The sequence below is a fragment of the Harmonia axyridis genome, chromosome 4 (genome assembly GCF_914767665.1).
Source record: "Harmonia axyridis chromosome 4, icHarAxyr1.1, whole genome shotgun sequence".
NCBI classification, from domain to species: Eukaryota; Metazoa; Arthropoda; class Insecta; order Coleoptera; family Coccinellidae; genus Harmonia; species Harmonia axyridis.
Window position 1 is genome coordinate 3,402,197 of NC_059504.1, and position 21,063 is coordinate 3,423,259.

Sequence of the window (21,063 nt, forward strand, 5' to 3'; positions counted from 1 at the left end):
TTGTGGAAAGTCATTAATCTTGTATGTTTATGATGTTAAGAGTCCAGGTTAAGAAAGAGTAATTTATTAATACCTAGTTACAGTGCTTTTCTTATAAGTCTACTGCAGTGATAATGCCCAATAACAAAAGTTTATGGAAAGTTATTAATCTTGTATGTTTATGATGTTAAGAGTGCTGGTTAAGAAAGAGTAATTTATTAATACCTAGTTACAGTGCTTTTCCTATAAGTCTACTGCAGTGATAATTCCCAGTAACAAAAGTTTGTGGAAAGTCATTAATCTTGTATGTTTATGATGTTAAGAGTCCAGGTTTAGAAAGAGTAATTTATTAATACCTAGTTTTACAGTACTTTTCCTATAAGTCTACTGCAGTGATAATGCCCAATAACAAAAGTTTATGGAAAGTTATTAATCTTGTATGTTTATGATGTTAAGAGTGCTGGTTAAGAAAGAGTAATTTATTAATACCTAGTTACAGTGCTTTTCCTATAAGTCTACTGCAGTGATAATTCCCAGTAACAAAAGTTTGTGGAAAGTCATTAATCTTGTATGTTTATGATGTTAAGAGTCCAGGTTAAGAAAGAGTAATTTATTAATACCTAGTACAGTTCAAATCATTTCATGCTTTTCCTATAAGTCTACTACAGTGATAATGCCCAATAACAAGAGTTTGTTGAAAGTGCTTGATTATCACACAATACAATTATTGAATCTGTAAAAATATTTTTTCTCTTATTATAAAATATTTATCATCAAAGAAGCCACACAGAAAAAATAACTCAACCTATTAGTCAGAAAATCCCTCGACTACGACGAATCTTCTACTAGATACAAGCGTCCAAAACTTGTACTCCAAATGTTGCAGCCTATTTCGGAAGCAAAGATGAATTTTTTTACAATAAAGGAAGGAGTGTCGCTTAAATACATCACACTTGCAGGTGAATTTTTAGGAAGAAATATTTTTACAGGTTAGGCCCGGGTTCATCAAGTAAAGTGTTGAATTCCCAAAAATTCATCATCAGAATTATTCACAAGAACAATACATTTTGCAGAGTCAATACTTCAAACTAATGTTGGTTTTAAAAGAAGATTATTATTCACTAATATTCTAAACTAAATTCATGTTAAACTCATAACAATTTGAGATGTAACTCAACAAAAGCTTAACTAGCGTAGCTATTCTCAGTCCCACTAGGTAAAAGAAAAATACTCCTTTCATCCTAAAGGCTATCACTTGTAGATTTCCGTTATTTCTGTTATTGTTTTATTTGTTGTTTCGGGAACATATTTCAATATCAAGAAGAAGAATACTATTTGAGGAATAAGAAAAAATAGGTAGACATGTGCATCCAAGATTTCCTGCAACAAAATATGAAATTAGTTATTCGATATTCTTCAAAATACACCCCCTGGATCCGCCACTGAGACATGATTCAGAAAATAACATAAAGCAATATTATGATTTAGAACTTACAGCCGCAGGCCAAAACAGAATAGCAACCAAGCTGTTCATCGTCCAGTTACTGAATACAGCAATCGCCATGGCTTTTGGTCTTGAGGCTTGATTGAACAATTCTGGAACGATTGACCAAGGTATCGAATGAGGTCCTAGTACATAATGCACTACGAAAAACCATATGAATAACGCAGTGGCGGCACCAACACAAATTTCTTGCGTTACATTATACTGAAATCAATGAATGAATAGAAGGTTGCAAGCTGAATAGGTTAATTTCAATTTTGTGGTGTTGTGTTGTAGTGAATATTATAATTCATAATGGTGACACAATTTAAAGGTTTCTGTTGCTTTTATACATCCATTAACTCACCAAGGATGACACGTAATGCGCAAAAGAAAATACAAATGTTCCAACATAACCGTAAATTAGGAGCATTCTTCTCCCAGCTATTTCAATTAATAAAAACGACAGCACGCATAGGCAGATGAAGAGAGCACCCATGATAAGTGTTGCTATGTCACCATAATCAGTCGGCAGTCCTGTATCATCAAAAATTGCAGATGAATATAGGAGAAACTGAAAAAAAAATTATAATCAATGAAATTTAAATACTTGTTTGCTTGTATTAATTTCTAGAGATGGAGGAATATTGAGTATTCATATAATTTCTACCTACGACATTGATGCCACATATCTGCTGAGCGCACATCATCATAATCGAAATGAGCATTGGCTTTTGCATGTAGTGCAGAGTGAACAGCTGTCCCCAGTGGACATGTCTGACTGCTCTATACAGAAAATAGTCTTCCAGTTCAGTCGATATTTCCTCGAGTTCTTTTTCAAGAGCATCCAAGGTCTCGGTGCGTCTCAACCATTTCAGAACTTTCAAGGCATCTTCATATTTGCCTTTCTTGATAAGTAAAAATCTTGGAGATACTGGGCAGAATCTCATCAATGCTATCTGTAAATTTCGAGACCAGAATGTGTTTCAAAACCAGAGAAATGGATTAATATCTTCAAGGAGTTGAAGCAATATTGTCGAAGATGAGTTCTTGGAAACAATCACTATTGAGGTCAAATTCAAACAGCTTCAGGAAAATCGAAAAAAACACATACAGGAAAAACTTTGACCACCAGAAAAATTTACCTGCACTGCCATCGGTAGTAGCGGTATAGACATCAGGATTATCCAAGGATCATCGCCAAGTAAGTTGGGATTTCCGAAAAAAATGGCAGATCCAACACCAATGGCGTACACTACATTGTACCAACAACAAATCATACCTCTGATATGTTTTGGCGCGATTTCTGCCAGATATATGGGCACAGCACAAGAGAACATTCCTGATATGAGTCCTAGAACAATTCTAGCAAGCATAAAAAGCAGCGTTATTCCCGAAAAATATGCTGCAATCATGATCAGTGCTGGAGCTATCATTAATATGAGACTTATCATCACAACGGCAGTGTGATCGTATCTGTCGATTATGTATCCTGCAACATTTAAAGGTTTACATTAGATACCTACAACTCAGAGTAATAATCCTAAATCTTAGAGTAATAAACATAGATAGAAGGAGAATATGTCATTTTCAGTGAGCAAATTTTGTCCCCAATATGAACTATCAAATTTGACATGAAGCGCGCGGAAATGAAAACATATCAGTGATACGATATTTCACTCAATTCGCGAGTTTCTCCACAAAGAACGCACTTTTTATGTCCCATAGTGAATCAACGTATCATATCAACTCAAAATATATTGAAATAAATACCTAAATATATCAGGAATTCAGAAAACAAACTTCAAGCGCGCCAAACGACTTGAAACAATCGATTACACTAGGAGAGCAATAGTTGCCAAACCTTGGATTTCAGAAGGTAGATACAGAAAATGATAAATATACTGCTTATTATAAATTCGACAATTAGGAAAAAATATCGGATTCCAAATATTCAAATTTGCATATTTAATCGAGAATCATCAAATAAATATATTTTATTCAATATAACATACATTCATAACGATATAGTAAAATTGTGGATTTGAAAATGTACCACATTCCGACAATGTAATCTCACCATGTTGGGGACATGTAAAAATTGCCTATACTCCCTCTATCTATGTTTATCACTCTAGGTAATAGAGGAATGGGGCATACGTTATTTTCAGTAAGCGAATTTGGCCCCAACATGAACTATCAAATTTGACATGAAACGCGCGGAAATGAAAACATCAAAAAACTTTCAAACCACGTGAAACAACATAATTCGGAATAATAACGCTAAGCTTGGATTTCAGAAGGTAGGTACAGACTTACTTCCTACAATAAATTAGACAAAATTAGGTAAAATATCGAATTCCAAATATTTAAGTTTTCTGTACTATTCACGTCCATTGCTCGATTGCTCGATTTAAGTTTTCATATTCACAATGTCGTCTAAGCATGTTGGGTACACGTTAAAATTGCGTATACTTCCTCTATATATGTTCATTACTCTATGGATACCTATAAAGAATCAGAAATCATCCAAACTATGTCTTACCTGCAAGAAGAGATCCGAAAGCACCACCAATGAAATATAGTGACGTTGCTATAGCCCATATAAAAAAAATGAATATTGCCCAATCCGCTAAATAGTGCATTCCATGTTTTCTCAAGTACCTTGCAATCCAGGCTCTGAATTCCTTGAATTGAAAGTGAGACTTTAAGATATGTCTTATTGAACATAGTTGATCATCAAATATCAATAATTTTAAATAAAGGGTGTTTGTTTTTCGAGGTATATAACTTTAAGTTGGCATTACTGTTCAAGATGGCGACCGATTTAACAGCTGTCAAGTGATTTATTCTCAGTTTGGTTTGGCAATTCATCATGAATAGACTCACGCCTTAACAACGCTTGCAAATAGTGCAATTTTATTTCGAAAATAATGGTTCTGTGTGGAATACGTATCCCGATTTTCATAAGCGAATTTTGCTAAGCGATGAAGCGCACTTCTGGTTGAATGGCTACGTCAACAAACAAAACTGCCGCATTTGGAGTGAAGCTAATCCTCAAGTGTATGTCGAAACACTGTTACATCCAGAAAAACTGACTGTTTGGTGCGCTTTATGGGCTGGTGGAATCATTGGTCCGTACTTCATCAAAAACGATGATGGCCAGAACGTTACAGTCAATGGTGATCGGTATAGAGCCATGATTACTAACTTTTTCATTCCTGAATTGAACAACAATGATATCCAGGAGCTGTGGTTCCAACAAGGCGGAACAACATATCACACAGCTCGTGCCACAATTGATTTATTGAAAGATACGTTTGGTGACCGCCTAATTTCACGTTTTGGACCTGTGAATTGGCCTCCAAGATCTTGTGATTTAACAAAAAATTTCTGTGGGGCTATGTAAAGTCATTGGTCTATGCGGATAAGCCACAAACCCTCGACCATTTGGAAGACAACATTCGCCGTGTTATTGCCGATATACGGCCACAAATGTTGGAAAAAGTCATCGAAAATTGGACGTCCAGATTGGACTACATCCGAGCCAGCCGTGGCGGTCATATGCCAGAAATCATATTTAAAATGTAATGACACAAGATTATCTTGCGGATAAATAAAATTCATGTCAATCGAATAACCCATCGTTGTTTTATTGCAATTTAAAGTTCTATAACTCTAAAAAAAACACCCTTTACATCTACGTGTACCTCCATTTCCTCAAATCAATGTTGGAAAGGGATACTTTATGTAACTCATAGGATTTATCTCTGCTAGTTCAGCTAGCTTAGGTACGTACAAAAATTGAACAGAGCTGTACCTGAAGTACCGCACAAGATTGAATTTCTTAGGTTCCCACAAAGCTCCATTCCAGAAAAACTTTATGTTACCACCCATTATATTATACAACTAGAAACTTACATCGTGAGGTGCATTCAAGCAAGCTGTGTAATAACCGTGTTGATAAGCAGATCCCAAAGTAACGACAGCTGTAGTCAATACAAGATTTCTTGATGGTAGTTTTTCCTTGGGGTATTAAAATAAATTTCGATAATTTTCATAGTTCTGAGGTACTCACGATGAATGATGTTTTATCAACAGATTGAATGTGCATATCTGTTCTCGATTTCTTGAAATCACTGTTCAATTTACAATGAAAACTGTCAGTTTGTTGACATTGAGACTTGAGCAAAAATTCTATGAATAATTGAATAATCATCTTGATTGAATTACTTCAATCCAAAAATTTGTGGTCTTTTCTTGTGGGTACAAAACTAGATGGTGGAAGAAACAGAATATTTCAAACTCAACATTTTTATTGAATTTAGGATCTTACAATAAATCACAAAGTATTCTGTTCAAAATAAAGAACTGATATAAATTTACAACTTTTTCTATAAATTATATGATTGCTTCAATATTATTAGTTGACCTGATGAAATCATTGCTTGAGTTTCAATCTTAAAATAATAATATGCAATTTTAAATATTAAATAACATATTTCATAATTACAGCGTAGGGTAATTCTCATAATAAGCTCTATACTCAAAATTACACATATTTACATGAATCACAAATAATACTAGGATATGATTATGGAAAAATATTCTTTCAAAAATATTCTTTCATTATAGGAAATTCGAATTAAGGCGCAACATTCAGACACCTTGGACCTTTGTTTTCTACAAATAAAAAATTCAAAGAACTAATATCCTATTTCAGAACGAAAAGACATTGGCCAGATATTGGTTCTTTCATAAAACTGATATTCACAATATAGGTATTCCAGAAAATTTAAGAATCTTGACATTCAAAAACAGTGTATTCAATTGAGATCTACGCATTTAAAAACAAATTTAAAACTAAAACATAAAAATTTTCGTGCTTATCCATGAATAAAATATTCAACTTTTAATTGATGATTCAACCTATCGAGGTAATGTACTTCATTGACGACATTAATATTTTTTTACAATCATAAAATGTTTTTTTTTTATATAGAATCTCTAATACTTCTCATGAACTTGGTTCATGCCACTAATTTTCACAATATTGAAAATAAATATCTTATATAGTTTTGTCACAGTTTCACATTTCTCTATATCAATATTTTGTCAGTCATTTGATACATCAATAATGTAGACAGCAATAATGAAATACTCATTGATATATTACATTTTTGCAAAGATTACTCGTAAGATTTTTGTCTGAAAAGAGCGGAGATCTCTTCGATAGATTTATTCTTGGTTTCAGGTACTTTCTTCCATATGAAAATCAGGAACAGTATTTGTAGTACAATAAATATGATGAAAACATTGGAATCTATGGCTTCCTGTGAAAAAGAAATAAAAAATTAATAATTTAAATTTCTAAAGATTTAAAATAACTATTTTTGTGCACTCGGTTCTACTTACTTTTATAGGAAGGAAAGTAAGTCCGACTAAGAAATTGGCGAACCAATTCGTGAATACAGCCAGTGATGCAGCTGTTGGCCTGGCAGATTGACTGAACAATTCTGATACCAAAAACCATGGGATCGACCCAGGACCAGTTGCGAAAGTGATTATGTATAGGACGACGAAAACAATGCAGAAGATACTGGCAACAGCTGATTCTTTCTGAAAATCAAAATCAATAATGAAACCACCAATCATCAACCTTGAATTTATGTATAAAGAGTGTGCCAAGGCACACAAAAATAATTGATATAGAAATAGAAAGGCTTTTATTATTATTTATTATTATTATTTTACTGAATCGAGGTCGTTACGGCTCTGTAAGCCTGCCGGGAACTGCGACCAAATTGATCTTTAGTTCTTAACCCTACCTATTCATACAAACACAGGACGTGGTTGCTGTTAACGAAACCGACCACATCTTAAGAAGCCTTGGCTATTACTTCGTGGTGATCCAGGATTGACTTTTACAAGTAAGTGGTTCTTAGGTCAGTCAGCCACAGAGCCTGCAGATCTCATCTGGTGACTTACCCATGCGGTACAAAAGGTATTTGCACCGACAGAGTCCTGTCAGCAGTCTCACCATTACTCGAAGCTCAGCTGGTGGTAGCTTCAGGAGCTTTCTAGTATAGGTATAGTATGAAAGAACATAAGTTCCTTTGCCTAACAAGACCCGGAATGTTCCTCCAGAGGGTTTTCCTATTGTCCACCTCTGATTGTTGGACAGCTGTCTTGTATTGGTATTTTCCAAGCCCACAGAAGAGCTCAGGACCAACATTTTTGCAAGTTCATCGATATATTCATCTCCTTCAATACGACAATGCCCCGGTATCCATAGTAGAGTTACTTTATTTCCTCTGGCCAGTTGCTTTATGGTATTACGGTACTCCCATATCACTAGAGATCCATGGCTATATGGTTCCAGGAACCTACGAGTAGCCTGGCTATCAGTAGTGAGGTTTCTTGTGAGGCACTCTTGGGCGCAAGTGTAGACAGCTAGTGTCTCGATTTGCTGAATCGATTGCTCACTTCCAAGGGATCCATATACCCCAATACCTGTGCCATTTTATGATTTTTATCCATCGGTATACCAGATGAAGGACTTGTCCAAGAAAAGCTATATGATATAATATTTTTTGCACGACACGTATACAAGGTCTCTCAAAAGAATGTTTATATGTAAGAAAACGATGAAAAGGAAAATAAGTTCATAAATGATGACAAATACTTTAATTGGGTACCCTATTCATTTCTTGAAAAGAATATCGTCCAAAAGTCTACCGACGAAAAGAATTTCGAGAAGACAAACATTTTATACAATTTTGTTTGGTACTTACGGAAAACGTTAATGCGACTGTCAAAAGTATTGTTGAGAATATCATCCCGATAAATCCAGCGGTCAGAAGAGTTTTTCTACCAGCTCGCTCTATCAGGACCACCGAAACCAGAGTCATGAGCACGTTGACCAAACCAATACCCATCGTGGCTCCTGTTGAGTTGGTTTCACTAAGACCAGCTGTTGTGAAGATATCAGTGGAGAAATTGATAACCTAGAAGCATAAATTAACTCAACACCTGAATAGATCAATATTTTTTCTGAGGATATTCTTTTTATTTAATGCTGAATTTGAAGTTATAACACTATCTCACCACTAAAAAACTGTGGCCTTTGGTTTGCAAATATGGAACTAAATTCAAGAACATAGTCTAGGTGCTCGTGGACTCCAGACTTACTTCATAGTATAAAAGCTAGAAGGTTATATACGCAATGTCCCCAACAGGGTCAAGTAGCAGTTGCCACTAAACAATTCAGATCATCTGAATGATATTTTTTGAATGGTTGGTTGTGATTCCTTCCCTACTTTACCCTACTAGGAACTTTGTGTGCAGAAACTTTCAGTCTTTATACTCTTTCCAATCAAAATTCCCTGAACAAGAGTATGGTTTACTTCAACCAGTACTCCAAATTTCTCATAAACTTACAGCATTGATTCCACTGAGTTGCTGGGCAAGCATGACCATCAGGGAGATGATGAGAGGTTGTCTCAAGGCTCCATTGACAATCAAATCGATAACGGTGACCTTTGGCACGAGTTTCATGGCTTCTGCTTCACTCTTCATTTGTTCCATCTCTTCGTGAACTTCATGGGTACACCTCAACCAGATGAGGGCACGTTGAGCTTCAACTTCTTGACCTTTGGATATCAGAAGATGTTTTGGCGATTCTGGGCAGAATGGGAAGGTGGCAAGCTGTAAATAATGAAAACGTGAAGATTCTTCTTGATGATAGAGGAGAGGAAATATCATAATAATAAATGAAGGATTGGATAACGGCAGCTGATAACATTGAGAAGGAGTTTGCTTGTCAGGGTAACTGATCATCTCTGACAAAACAAATACTAGATTTCATTGTACATGAGTCTAGCTACCTCTTCCTTCATTATTTTCGTTTTTTTTATACTAATATCTCCTGAGCAGTTGTAAAATTCCGCACTAATTTTACACTCATCCTAAATCACTTTTGTAAGTATTAAATTCTAAACGAATTTCGCAGATTCACTGTTCTGAACGATAAGTCAAGGTGATGGTGTTCCAAATTTAAAGTAGCGATGACTTAGACGAATTAAATGAAAGAGGTATTGACCGTGATATTAAAGCGTTCATCCTTCATTTAGAGGTCACTCAATGAAAACCAGAATGCATCAATGAGCTTACCAATTTGCTTTTGTAGTTGCCTCAACAGGAGTTGCAAAACATTTAGGGTAATTAGATATCGTTTAATCAGAATCTTAAAGGTGGTATACAGGGTGTTCATAAATGAGTGGGAAAGTTTTTAGGAGATTCTTCTTTATCTGATTTTTTTTCTTGTAAACAAAAGCCCTAAGGTCTTTCCTTGAAAAGTTTCACATTCCCAAACATTTTTTCTTGAGGAAGCAGTAATATTTCCTTTCGATAACGTCATTGGTTAGGTATCTAGTGAATCTGGTATCAGTTTTCAATGATTTCTGCTACCGAAAGTGAAGGAAGCTTTGTGATCACTAACTATGGTGATTAAAGCCTTGTTTTTCATGCAAAAATGATGGATTTTTACATCTTATATTACAACCTTCGATTGCTTTTCGAGTAGGTACATTTCAGGAAAAAACACAATAAAATATTGATTCATTCAACTCACCTGGAATATGCAAGGAATCAGAATGAGCGTCAGTAGTATAGGCCAGGAATCTTCGTTACCGAAAACACTACGGATACCCAAAATTTGAGAGACAAGGATGGATATAGTGATGACCAATTGGTATACTGAACCAACGGCTCCTCTCAAATTGGTGGGCGATATTTCAGCTAAGTACATGGGTGTGATTCCTGCGTTCAGACCAGCATTTAGACCAGTCAAGAACCTTGATATGATGATTAATTCTATTGAACTTGTTGGTTTGGCAGTTGCTGTGCAGATGGCGGCAAGTATGATGAAGATATTGCTGAAGAGCAAACCTATTTTCCGACCTAGTTTTTCCGCTATTAAACCTGTTTGGAAAAAAGGATTTTAGTATTGTGGATTTGCTTGATATCGAGGTAGTTGAATGTTAGTAAAAAATTATTTCATTCAATATCAGAGGGTGAATGGCGTTTGTCAAATGTCGAAAAATGATAGCTACAGTGGCAATAGCTGATCAGATAGCAGGCTATTCAAAATGAAACCTATAATTGGAAAACCTTATGTTATTATTATTTTTCTATGTTGTTCATTGTCGAAAATTTTTTGTGTCATATTTTTTTTTTGAGTTTTAAATTACGGAAGTGATGACTTTCCAAATGAAATGAATTTTGTTCTTAGGAACAAATATTTGGTGGATTGGTGTACGTAAAATCTTAAGTGAACTATTGGTTGGACATTCGTGAATGGTACATTGAAAAAGCAGCGTTTTCATGCGTTTCAATTCTATTCATCGTTCATCAGTGAACTGGAAAAGACTGATTGTTATTTGCAACAAGATGAAGCAAGAGCACTTAATGCTGATGAATCAATTCAACTCTTGATAAGCTAATTTTGAATACCGAGCATGTCCAAGGTATCGCGATTTCTTGCCTTGAAATCATTTTGACCCTATTTAAAAAATACTTTTTTTTTGTGAAGGTTGGTACGATTTGGTACGACGATCAGAAGGCTAACGATGCAATGGTTTGTTTGGTAGTTTCCCATGGAAATTAGTATAGTTACAAGCAGGAAATAAAATACAAAAATTTCGTGAGATAGAGTTAACAATCAACTTTTGAAAAAATTTGATTTCGTAGAAATGGTTTTTGGAGACTGAATTTTCCACGTTAAAATCACCCTTACGTTTTGAATGTTTTATATTCAACAGAATATTACGCACCTGTTATTAGACCTCCTATCATACCACCTACGCAGTATATTGATATGATGACGGACCAGAGCAAGGTGATAGTAGTGCTATCAGGTTCTTCACCATTTCTCTGACTAAGTACTTCTTTCATCCATTTTTGGAGAACCTGGAAAAAATTTTAATACAAAATCTGAATCTGTGAATCACTTATAATTGTCTGAAATTCAAAAGAGAAAATTCGTGATACAGAACTATGTTTATAGGAATCTATGAGGTGTGAGTTATTTTGAAGTAATTGTTGTTGGTTAGTTTATCTACAAGAAGTGTTCTGATGGCTAGATGGTTTTGAATCACATTATTTTGTATTGAATTTATGCTGATCTTTTGAATTTACAAGTAACTTTTTAAGTTGAACTAACTATTCATTAAGGTACGTTAGGTATTGCATCGTGGGGTAATCTGGGAATTCTTATGCTAAATCTAACGATATAATAATAATAATAATAATAATAATAATGAACTTTATTTCCACAAATAGAAGTACAAAGATATATAGTAGTCAGGTTGTAGCTTGATTGTGAAAAAAGGCGGAGTCCAGTCATGCACGCATGCATATCCTGCTCAAACTCAACCAAAAAAAAAAAGAAAAATCATAATTACATATTTACTTAAAGGCGTTCTGTGTTCACTATTTTAAAAAGGAAAAAAAACACACGAGACTTAGGAAACAGCAAAAAAAGAATCATTATTTATTCTGTTCATTGAGGTAGTATCGGAAAGCGCTCACCTTGAAATTTTTTATATTTAGGAGCTTGAGGCTAAAAGGAAGAGAGTTGTAGATCTTGGCTATATTGTAAGTAAAGCTTCTCTCAAAAATACTTGTTTTATGAATGGGTGGAGTGATAAGACCTTTATTTCTCACATTAATATTGTGAACATCGGTCCTATAGATTATTTTTCGATGAAGGTAGCAAGGTAGTTTATTCATCACGATATTATGGTAGAAACATGCCGAATGTAGCTTTCTCCGGAAATTCATATTCAACCACCCTATCTCCCTCAGCCTGTATGAGATCCTTTCATATTTTCTGATTCCATATATGAATCGTAAACAAGAGTTTTGAACTTTTTGAATTCTACTTTTAGTAATTTCGGTTAAGCAATCTCCATACACCACGTCCCCAAAGTTAAATGTAGACAAAATAAGAGAGTCACATAGTAACTTTTTTTGTTTCTGTGGTATATCATGACGATAACGGTACAGCATTCTCATCTTAAAATAGGCTCGACGTATGCAGCTCGAGATGTGATCATCAAATCTGAGTTTACTGTCCAATATGAGTCCCAAGTTACGTTTGCTGTTTTCAACTTTTATACTCTTATCTCTAATTTTTATGTCTATAATCGTGCTTACTTGTTCCACGTAGTTTTTGGGACCAAAAAGTAAGGCACCACACTTCTCGTGATTGAGATGGAGGTGGTGCAGTGAGGAATATTCAACAAGTTTTCCGAGCTCAGAGTTCAACAAAATACAAGCCTCATTTGCTTCATCTTTGTCGAAGGATATTAGTACTTGTGTATCATCGGCATAGAAATGGACCTTGCACCTGCTGAAAGAGTCAGCCTGCCTAGAAGTATACACTACATATAGAATTGCTCCCAGTATGGATCCCTGAGCAACTCCTCTCGTCACTGACAGTTCTTCAGATAATTCCCCGTCTATCATAACTCTCTGAGTTCTACCATCAAAGTAACTGTCGAAAAATGAAACCGCGTTTTCGTCTAGGCCTATATAGTGGAGTATTGCTAGTAATAGTGGACGATTGAGGGTGTCGAAGGCTCTGCTATAGTCCAGGAAAACAAGTAGACTGAGTTTGTTGCTATCAGTAGCACGAAGAATATCGTCCGTAATATCAGCAAGTGTAGTAGAGCAATTGTGAAATTTACGAAAGCCGGATTGCGTTTCAGGAAGAATACTGTTGTTTGTGATGTGTTTTATTAGTTGTTCATAAATTATTTTCTCCAGTATTTTCGACAGACAAGGTGAGATGCTTATAGGCCTCAGGTCACTGTAGTCTTTAGGAGAAGCTATTTTTGGTTTGGGGATTACTAAGGCTTTTTTCCATTCTGTTGGGTATACCGAGTTAGTAATGCAATAATTTATGAGGTGAGTGATATATGGGAGGATGAAGGGAGTGCACAAATTCAGCACATAGATATTGATGCCGTCAACACCACACGCCTTGGATTTTATTTGTGAAATGATTTTGAGCACATCAATTTCCGAGACTGTTCTGAGACTGAGCAAGGAGTTCAGCGATTCTTTTCTATTTTGGGAATAGAATCTTATGGTATCGCTCAGATCAACCAGACTATCTGGAATTGACGAAACAAATGCCTGGTTTACACCATTAGGGTTTCCCAAACTGCCTGGTAACCGTGTGTGGCCCCCTTTAGAATTACCGCAAAAGTACCTTAGATCTCGCCAGAAGTTATTATTGACTGATAATTTTTCTCGTAGAAAAGCTTTTCTTTCCCGTTCAATTGTTGATGAAGTTAAGTTTCTCATCGATTTATAATAGGCTCGATTTTCTTCAGTTCGGTGCTTTTTATATTTACTCAAAGCTTTATCGCGTAGTTTCATTAAATAGTTAACATTTTCAAGCCAAGGTTGTTTTTTCGGTTTTGATAGTCTAATCTTTTTTTTCGGTGCATGTAAGTCAAGCAGTATGTTTATATTCTCATTTATGAAGTCAACCTTACCATCGGCATTATCAATATCGTAAATGTTGCGCCATGGAATGGAGCGCAAATCTTGGTCGAACTGATGTATGTTGATATCATTATAACTTCTACATTCCCTGTATACTACTTCCTTTCTCACAGCGGGCGACTGAAACTCACAGAAAATAAATTCGTGATCTGAAAACATTGACGGTATAGTGTCACATCTGACAGTTTCTATATTGTCAGACAGGATGATTAAATCAATTAAAGTTTCAGTTTGTGAAGTTATTCTAGTCGGAAAAGTGATAACTTGCGACAATCCCATGGAATTCAACAAACAGTTGAACTCCATGACATCCTTCGATGAGAAATTCATATAATTTAAATTAAAGTCTCCTACACAACAAATTTTGTCATATAAAGGTGCGAACGAGGCCAAAATATCATCGAAGTCTCTTAAAAAGGCAGACTGGTTGTAGTGTGGAGGTTTATATATACAACCTAGAATGAAATCTGCCTTATCGACGCGAATATGTATCCAAACTTGCTCAAAGTTGGAGTTTTTAGTATATTCATTTTCTATTCTCGTAAAATTATAGCAATTCTTAACAACCAATCCCACGCCTCCACCTCTACCATGTTTGCTTTGATATACACTCTCATAACCGTTAATTTTGATGTCCTCGTAGTTTGTAAGATCACTGAGCCAAGTCTCCGATACTCCTACAAAGTCAAAATCATTCGTGGTAATGAACTGTTTAAAATCCTCAAGACTTGGAAGTAAAGACCTTATATTAATATGTCCAAGTTTGGAGTTGTGATTTTTCATTAATATGTAATAGAAAGAATTATTTTAGGTACTTTTTTATGATTATGTTGATGCAAATGATTCGTTTGCGGTTGAGGTTTAGTTACTTCAATTGTTCACCGTGTGTGAAAAAAAGAAAAAAAAAATAACCAGAAATAGAAAGAAAAAGCGAACACAGACGCAGTTTTACAACAAAAATTACAAAAAACTCAGTTTAAAAAAAATGTGAGAAACAAATAAACAGTTCAGGCTTCCACTCCGCCGTCAATTAAAAAAATGCAATTGACTTTCCTCAAGAACATGTATTTTTTTGTTATCATGGTATATAAAGACTTTACCCCTATTTGTCCAGGAGTTCCTCCCAAAAATCTCTCGCGCCTTCTGGAAGAGTTGGATTTCTTTCCTCTTCAGCACTTCGGTGATCGAGAAATTGGATCCTTTCAGTCGTCTTTTATTGTAGAAGACTTCATCTCGCCGCCACTGGGTGACAAATTCTACAACAACTGGTGACGGTTTGTTTTCCTTCTGTTTGTTATCGTTTTTTTGGAGACGATGACAGGTGACTACTTCAGTTCTTTGAATGTTCAGATTCATTTTATTGTTGAATATATTTAACAATTCCCCTGTCAATTCCTTCGTATTTTCCTTCTCAGGAATGCCCCTCAATATTATTTTCCTACGGTTGTTTTCGTTAACAATTTTTTCGAAGTTTTGTTCAGCCTTCTGCACTCTGGAATGAATCAATTGTATTTCATCCTTCAAATTTTTTATTTCTTCTTTGATTTTGTTTTCGAATTGTTTCAGCTTTTCTTCAAAATCTGGTGGATTTTTTTGTTTCGGCTTGGAGGAGGTCTGCTCAATGTAGTCCTTACGCAGTTTGTCTAGTCCTTTTTGGAATTTGGTTTCCATTTCGGCCATTCTACCACTGATATTCAGTGTGTCTTCGGTCTTAGGGTTTCGTCTTGTACCACCCATTTTAGTCAGAAACTTGAGAAACTCAAATGGAAGTCCCCTTTGGAAATACTTCAATAATATTCGAAACTAAGCGGAGCAGTCACAATACGTGTTTACGCTTCAAACGCCATAATATATATCATATCTATCATATATATCACTCTGTTTCATATGAATCGAAATTCGAATGGTAATTCTTTTGTTTGTTTGATGAGGAGTCTGCCGCGTTCGATTGCAGTCGGTTCAATGGAATCTTCCATTGTTATGATAATTACTTGAATAAAATTTGAGGCCTGCGTGGACCTTCCTTGAATAAATTTTGCCGTTCTCAATAATTGAGGCAGATACAGGACATCACTCTTTGATTCAAAATTGTTCGAAATATTTTCAGAGAGACTCAACGTCATTATATAGCAGTGAATGAAGACCCTCTTCCACGCTTAGTTTTAAACTTTTCTTTGCTGTTTTCACACAGAAATTTTTTTTGCATTAGAAAAGAATATTTTTCTCTTTCAAAGCAAAAAAATTTATGAATTAGAAGTCAATATTCATTTAAATTGATATTCAATACAAAAAGATGAGATTTCAGATCCGTAACTTGCATAGTGAAGAAGTGGCAGCCTCGAGAAAATTATCAATTTTTTTTCGAGAATTTCAACTCAAATTATAACTTCTGAAATAATGTACTAATTGCCGAAATGTAAGCATTTTCGTAATCTACATGTGCGAATCAATCAATAAAGATGGAATACAGTTTCAATGAAGGAGCTTTCAATAATTTAAAATTTTCTAAGAGTGTGGTATGGAAAACTTGACAAAAACTTTTCGATATAAAAATTTTCGGGCGAGTTTAAAATTGTCTATTTATTGAATCTCTACATGAGAATCGTTCTTCTGTATATTTGGAAAATGTCTGGTGAAATCAAACAGGAAAAGTACTTCACGAAATCGTCAAAAATATCTAGGTGTCTGTTCAGGAATCACTAATTGCATCTATAATGAAAAACTTTCATTTCAATCATGAACTGAATTTCTATCTCGTATGAATAAATATATCAAGGTGAGTTGGTTAGTAATGAATTCACTGAAGCAGTTTTTTTGGTGTCATCTTACCATTTGTGGGTTATTCATAACTCCTGTGCTGTAACCATGTTGAAATGCAGATCCAAGGGAGGCTGCAGATATGGCAAACACCAACTTTCCATTTAACCCCTGAAAAAAGGATAATAATAAGTAATTTATGATAATATAACTACACTATAGTAATATTTGGGAAATTTGGAATTATTCTTTATATTCTTTCATTTCATAACGAGCTATTTTGAAATACCTATTTCAAGAAGAAAGCTTAAAATAACTTTGTACATAATTTTTCTATACCAATTCCAGGAGAAATAATATGTATTATATTTGTATTAATTTTTTTTTCTTGACAATTATGATTCCATCGATTTCAATTTCCTAATGAGTTTCATGGATAACATCGCTTATTTATATGATGATTCATTATAATTATTTCTTCAAGGACCCATTCGTTTTTAAAAACTGAAGATTTAATCTTCATTTTCCTGTTGACACAAATTTGATTATTTCCCGAGAAGAAATAATATTCATAATTGTTTAATGTTTTCCCAATTTTAGTTGAACCTTAAATTTTCGTGAAATTGTGGAAGCTACAATATAAATTCAGACCAAATTATAACATTCTTGGTTTCAAGGTTCGAATACGTTGCCTTTCTTCATAAAACTCCGATTTTGACGTTTGAGTAACTTTTGTTCTGACGTGCTTTAGATACTATAATCTTCGTTTTGAATTAAACAATTCTTGTTATCTGCACTTCTGAGATCTCCTGATAACGTAAAAGGAAGTATGTGGTTCGCGGAGGGAATTTTAATCAAAGTAATCTTTCTACAAAAGAGTGAATAGATGGTAATTTTTATAAGATGTCTCAATCATTTCCCTCATAAGTCATTATACGATTGCTCAATATGATTAGACATCTGAACTAAAATAAAGATGGAAAATAATTAAATTATTGTCCTCATATTCTGTGAGGGATATAAGGACTATACCAATAATTTGGAAAAAAACAATACTTATTATTGTTAAAATTAACGAGAGTTCAAAATGACCCTTTTATCATTTTGCCATTCGTAGTAGCAAAGAAGTAACTGACCTTCTTTCTGTCCTTTCAAATTTCTTTCTTATCTTTCATATAATCGATAAATTTTCTCAATTTGTGTTGATAACATAAACGAGGTTATAACTTAAGATTGGATATAGCGTAACACCATTAAATTTTCAGTTATTCAGAAAGGATTCCTTTGATAATAACACTTATCAAAATTCAAAATAGCGCTATTTCTTATTCAGGTCTATTGGAATTAATTTGTTGATCATAGTGGACGTTTTGGGAAACTTTACCAAAAGGTTAACAGAAAATAGTTAAAGTAATGTTTCTTCAAGATCGTCAGAGAGGTCTCACAGAGTCCAGAAATAAAATTATTATGAAAAATTGCAAACATTGCACAAGAACTGAATATGTTTTGCAAAAATTGACATTAATGAAATTGATGTTAATGAACTGTAATTAAAATATAAATGAGCAATTACCATGTACAAATGTTGATTTTTAATAGCCTATTAACTTTGGCAAATATAATAGGAAGATTATATCGTTTAGTAGGTACTGTATCGCCTTGTCTAGAAATTTTCAAATCATACGTTTTTTTGTTTGGAAAATTTTTTGATTAGGAAGTTACTGTGTAATGATTTTGTGTAATTGGTATTGTTTCATTAAAACAAATAAAATACAAGGCATCAGAATCGTCAATAGTTGTTGAAGGTAATTTTATCATAACTTAAATTCAAGAAAAAACATAGTTTTATGAATTTACTGAATATTACAACATGATAATAAAAACTACACTACTATAGTATCAAGTACAAGAGCAGAATAGAATTATATTCGATCGGATAAATACTGTAATAAAAACAATTTGGAATATTTATATTCCTTGAAATAATACAAATTTAATCCTGTTTCATTGCGAGAGAGAAATACTCAAATTTATGGATGAAAAAGAAAATTCAATGTTTGTTCAAACATATTTTCACAAGCAGAATGTTTACGTCTGATTTTTATGCATCATTAGAATTTGTCTTGAATATTTTGAAATTTTCAATAAATATCTGATGTGCACAAGAAATTAAAGATTACTTTGTATGACAAACTTACCAAAGAATTTTTAGGGTTTTTCTTAATTTTTCCATTCAAAAATTCAGGTTCAAAAGTGATTTTCTCAGGATTAACCTCATATTCACCTCCTTTACCCATAACGAAATTAATTTGTAAAAAAAATTAACTTCAACACTAAAACAATAAACGGTACTTTTGATGTGGTTTACAAAATGATACCTTGAGTTGTTGGGCCCCAACTACATATTAATCAAGGAGTCTTATCGTTAAATAAATATATATCAAGGAAGCGCTGTTTACGAAAGGGAATTACTGTCTGGCGATTGGCGTAAAAAAGAGGCAAGCGCGTGACGTCATTAATAATTCTGTTTTCGATAATTCGATTCCGATTGTGTTTTATTCGCACTGAGGTTGGACCGTTGAGCTCGTTGATCTTGATATTGTTGATAGATGGGGCATGAACAATGGACCGACGAAATTTTAATTTATCGTAGTATCTACGTCTCTTGAGTTTAATGTTGTTATTATTAATAACATATATCTTTAATGGGTGGTGGCACTAAAGAGCGAATTAACTCTATATCTTGATCAATTTCTGAAAATAAATTGGATTACAACAGTCATTCTGCTCATATGTCACTACACATAAAATTTCATCTGCCTACGTTTTATTTTGCGTGGTATTCGTATACACTGTGTCCCCAAGTATGGAACAAATTCATTTTTAGCTAAACAGACCATTTTAAGAAATAATCCCGAAACTCGTCGATTTTTTATTTTAATTTACCGTATTTTAAAATAATGATCTAATATACAGGGTGAATTACTTTCGAGTAATGACGTCACCGTCATTTTTTTTGAATGGAATACCCCTATTTTGTCTCAATTTTCCGATTACTCTAGCTGAGCTGATTCCAAAAATGTATCACATGTTGATTCCAATTGGTACAGGGTGGACAGAAATAATAAATTAAATCTAAGCAATAATTAAAACATTCACGAATACCAAAATATTGTAGTACTAAAGTGTCATTGAACACCAATAAATTACTAAACAAATAATGACATTTCACAAAAAACTAAACGACTATGTTTCTTTTAAATTGATAAGAAATAATTTCTTTCATATTCTGTCTGCTAGACCACAAGTACCAAACATGTTTGGAAACAGCTCGTTTTTATTAATCTAAAAATGTAACAAACTACAGGGTGTTCAAGCCAATTGTCGTTAGACAATAAGTATTTGTGATAATATTGTTGATTCAACAAATAAAGAATGTTACGCGTTACTTTATGAGCACACACAAAACTATTGCATTTTTGTCCACCCTGTACCAATTAGAATCAACATGTGATACATTTTTGGAATAAGCTCAGCTAGAGTGTTCGGAAAATTGAGACAAAATGGGGGTGTTCCATTTAAAAAAAATGACGGTGACGTTATTACTCGAAAGTAATGCACCCTGTATATCAGATAATTATTTTAAAATACGGAAAATTAAAATCCAAAATCGACGTGTTTCAGGTCCTCCGAATGACCGTAATTCTAATTAACTTTTGTACATTAACTCATGGATGTTTGCTGTTGAATTACGTAGCAAAATTGATTTACTTTCATACCTTCTAAATCAATTAAATTTTCACGAGCTATACGTGCAATTCCCTTCGTTTCACTTATATTCCAAGACATTGTCGAAAAAATTGCCAATAAACAACGGGAAAGTTTAATTTAGTAGTTAGTGTTTAATTGTCTTTTTGATGTGTTTCTAACATAAATACATTTTCCTGAAGCGATCAGTTTTTGTTTCGGTTAATCATTGTTCGAATGTTGGCACACCTTTTACAATAAAATGATATACAACTTAAAATACCTTTATAATTGTAAAACACTGCAAATTTCAAGAAAGGTAATCATCAATCAAGTAATATCCATCATATTTTGGTAAGATTACTCCTTGATAAATACTTATACTATTTAGCTTCATCATGCCAATAGATGTTTCGAATTTCTAGATTTGCTTCGAGTCAAAACCTCTTTTTATTTATGCTCGTGATTTTTATCCGATATAAATAAGCTTTGCATAAAAGGAAACGATAGGTGATGGATGT

The 21,063-nt window shown here is 33.9% G+C and overlaps 2 protein-coding genes across 5 annotated transcripts in view; both read right to left on the bottom strand.

Moving 5' to 3' along the window:
* Positions 1–1,073: 1,073 nt before the first annotated feature.
* On the bottom strand, positions 1,074–5,642 carry LOC123679129 (solute carrier family 2, facilitated glucose transporter member 3-like). Its single transcript, XM_045616527.1, has 8 exons — positions 5,541–5,642; positions 5,384–5,488; positions 4,008–4,149; positions 2,608–2,954; positions 2,137–2,421; positions 1,830–2,036; positions 1,475–1,687; positions 1,074–1,359 (listed from the first exon to the last, which is right to left on the bottom strand). Exons 1-8 carry the CDS (start codon positions 5,574–5,576, stop codon positions 1,231–1,233), a joined length of 1,464 nt encoding a protein of 487 aa, XP_045472483.1. The 5' UTR covers positions 5,577–5,642; the 3' UTR covers positions 1,074–1,230.
* Positions 5,643–5,760: 118 nt separating this feature from the next.
* Positions 5,761–21,063, bottom strand: part of LOC123679130 (solute carrier family 2, facilitated glucose transporter member 1-like) — a 30,095-nt gene continuing 14,792 nt past the window's right edge. For 3 of the 4 annotated variants that reach the window (XM_045616528.1, XM_045616530.1, XM_045616531.1), the window contains 7 exons: positions 16,868–16,966; positions 11,296–11,431; positions 10,095–10,444; positions 8,903–9,169; positions 8,257–8,469; positions 6,878–7,081; positions 5,761–6,795 (listed from right to left, as the gene is read on the bottom strand). In XM_045616528.1, the coding sequence (XP_045472484.1) occupies positions 6,652–6,795; positions 6,878–7,081; positions 8,257–8,469; positions 8,903–9,169; positions 10,095–10,444; positions 11,296–11,431; positions 16,868–16,966 (1,413 nt within the window). In that variant the 3' untranslated portion in view covers positions 5,761–6,651. Of the gene's footprint in view, positions 6,796–6,877; positions 7,082–8,256; positions 8,470–8,902; positions 9,170–10,094; positions 10,445–11,295; positions 11,432–16,867; positions 16,967–18,993; positions 19,259–21,063 lie in introns of those variants that run through there. The other variant, XM_045616529.1, reaches the window with a different exon arrangement.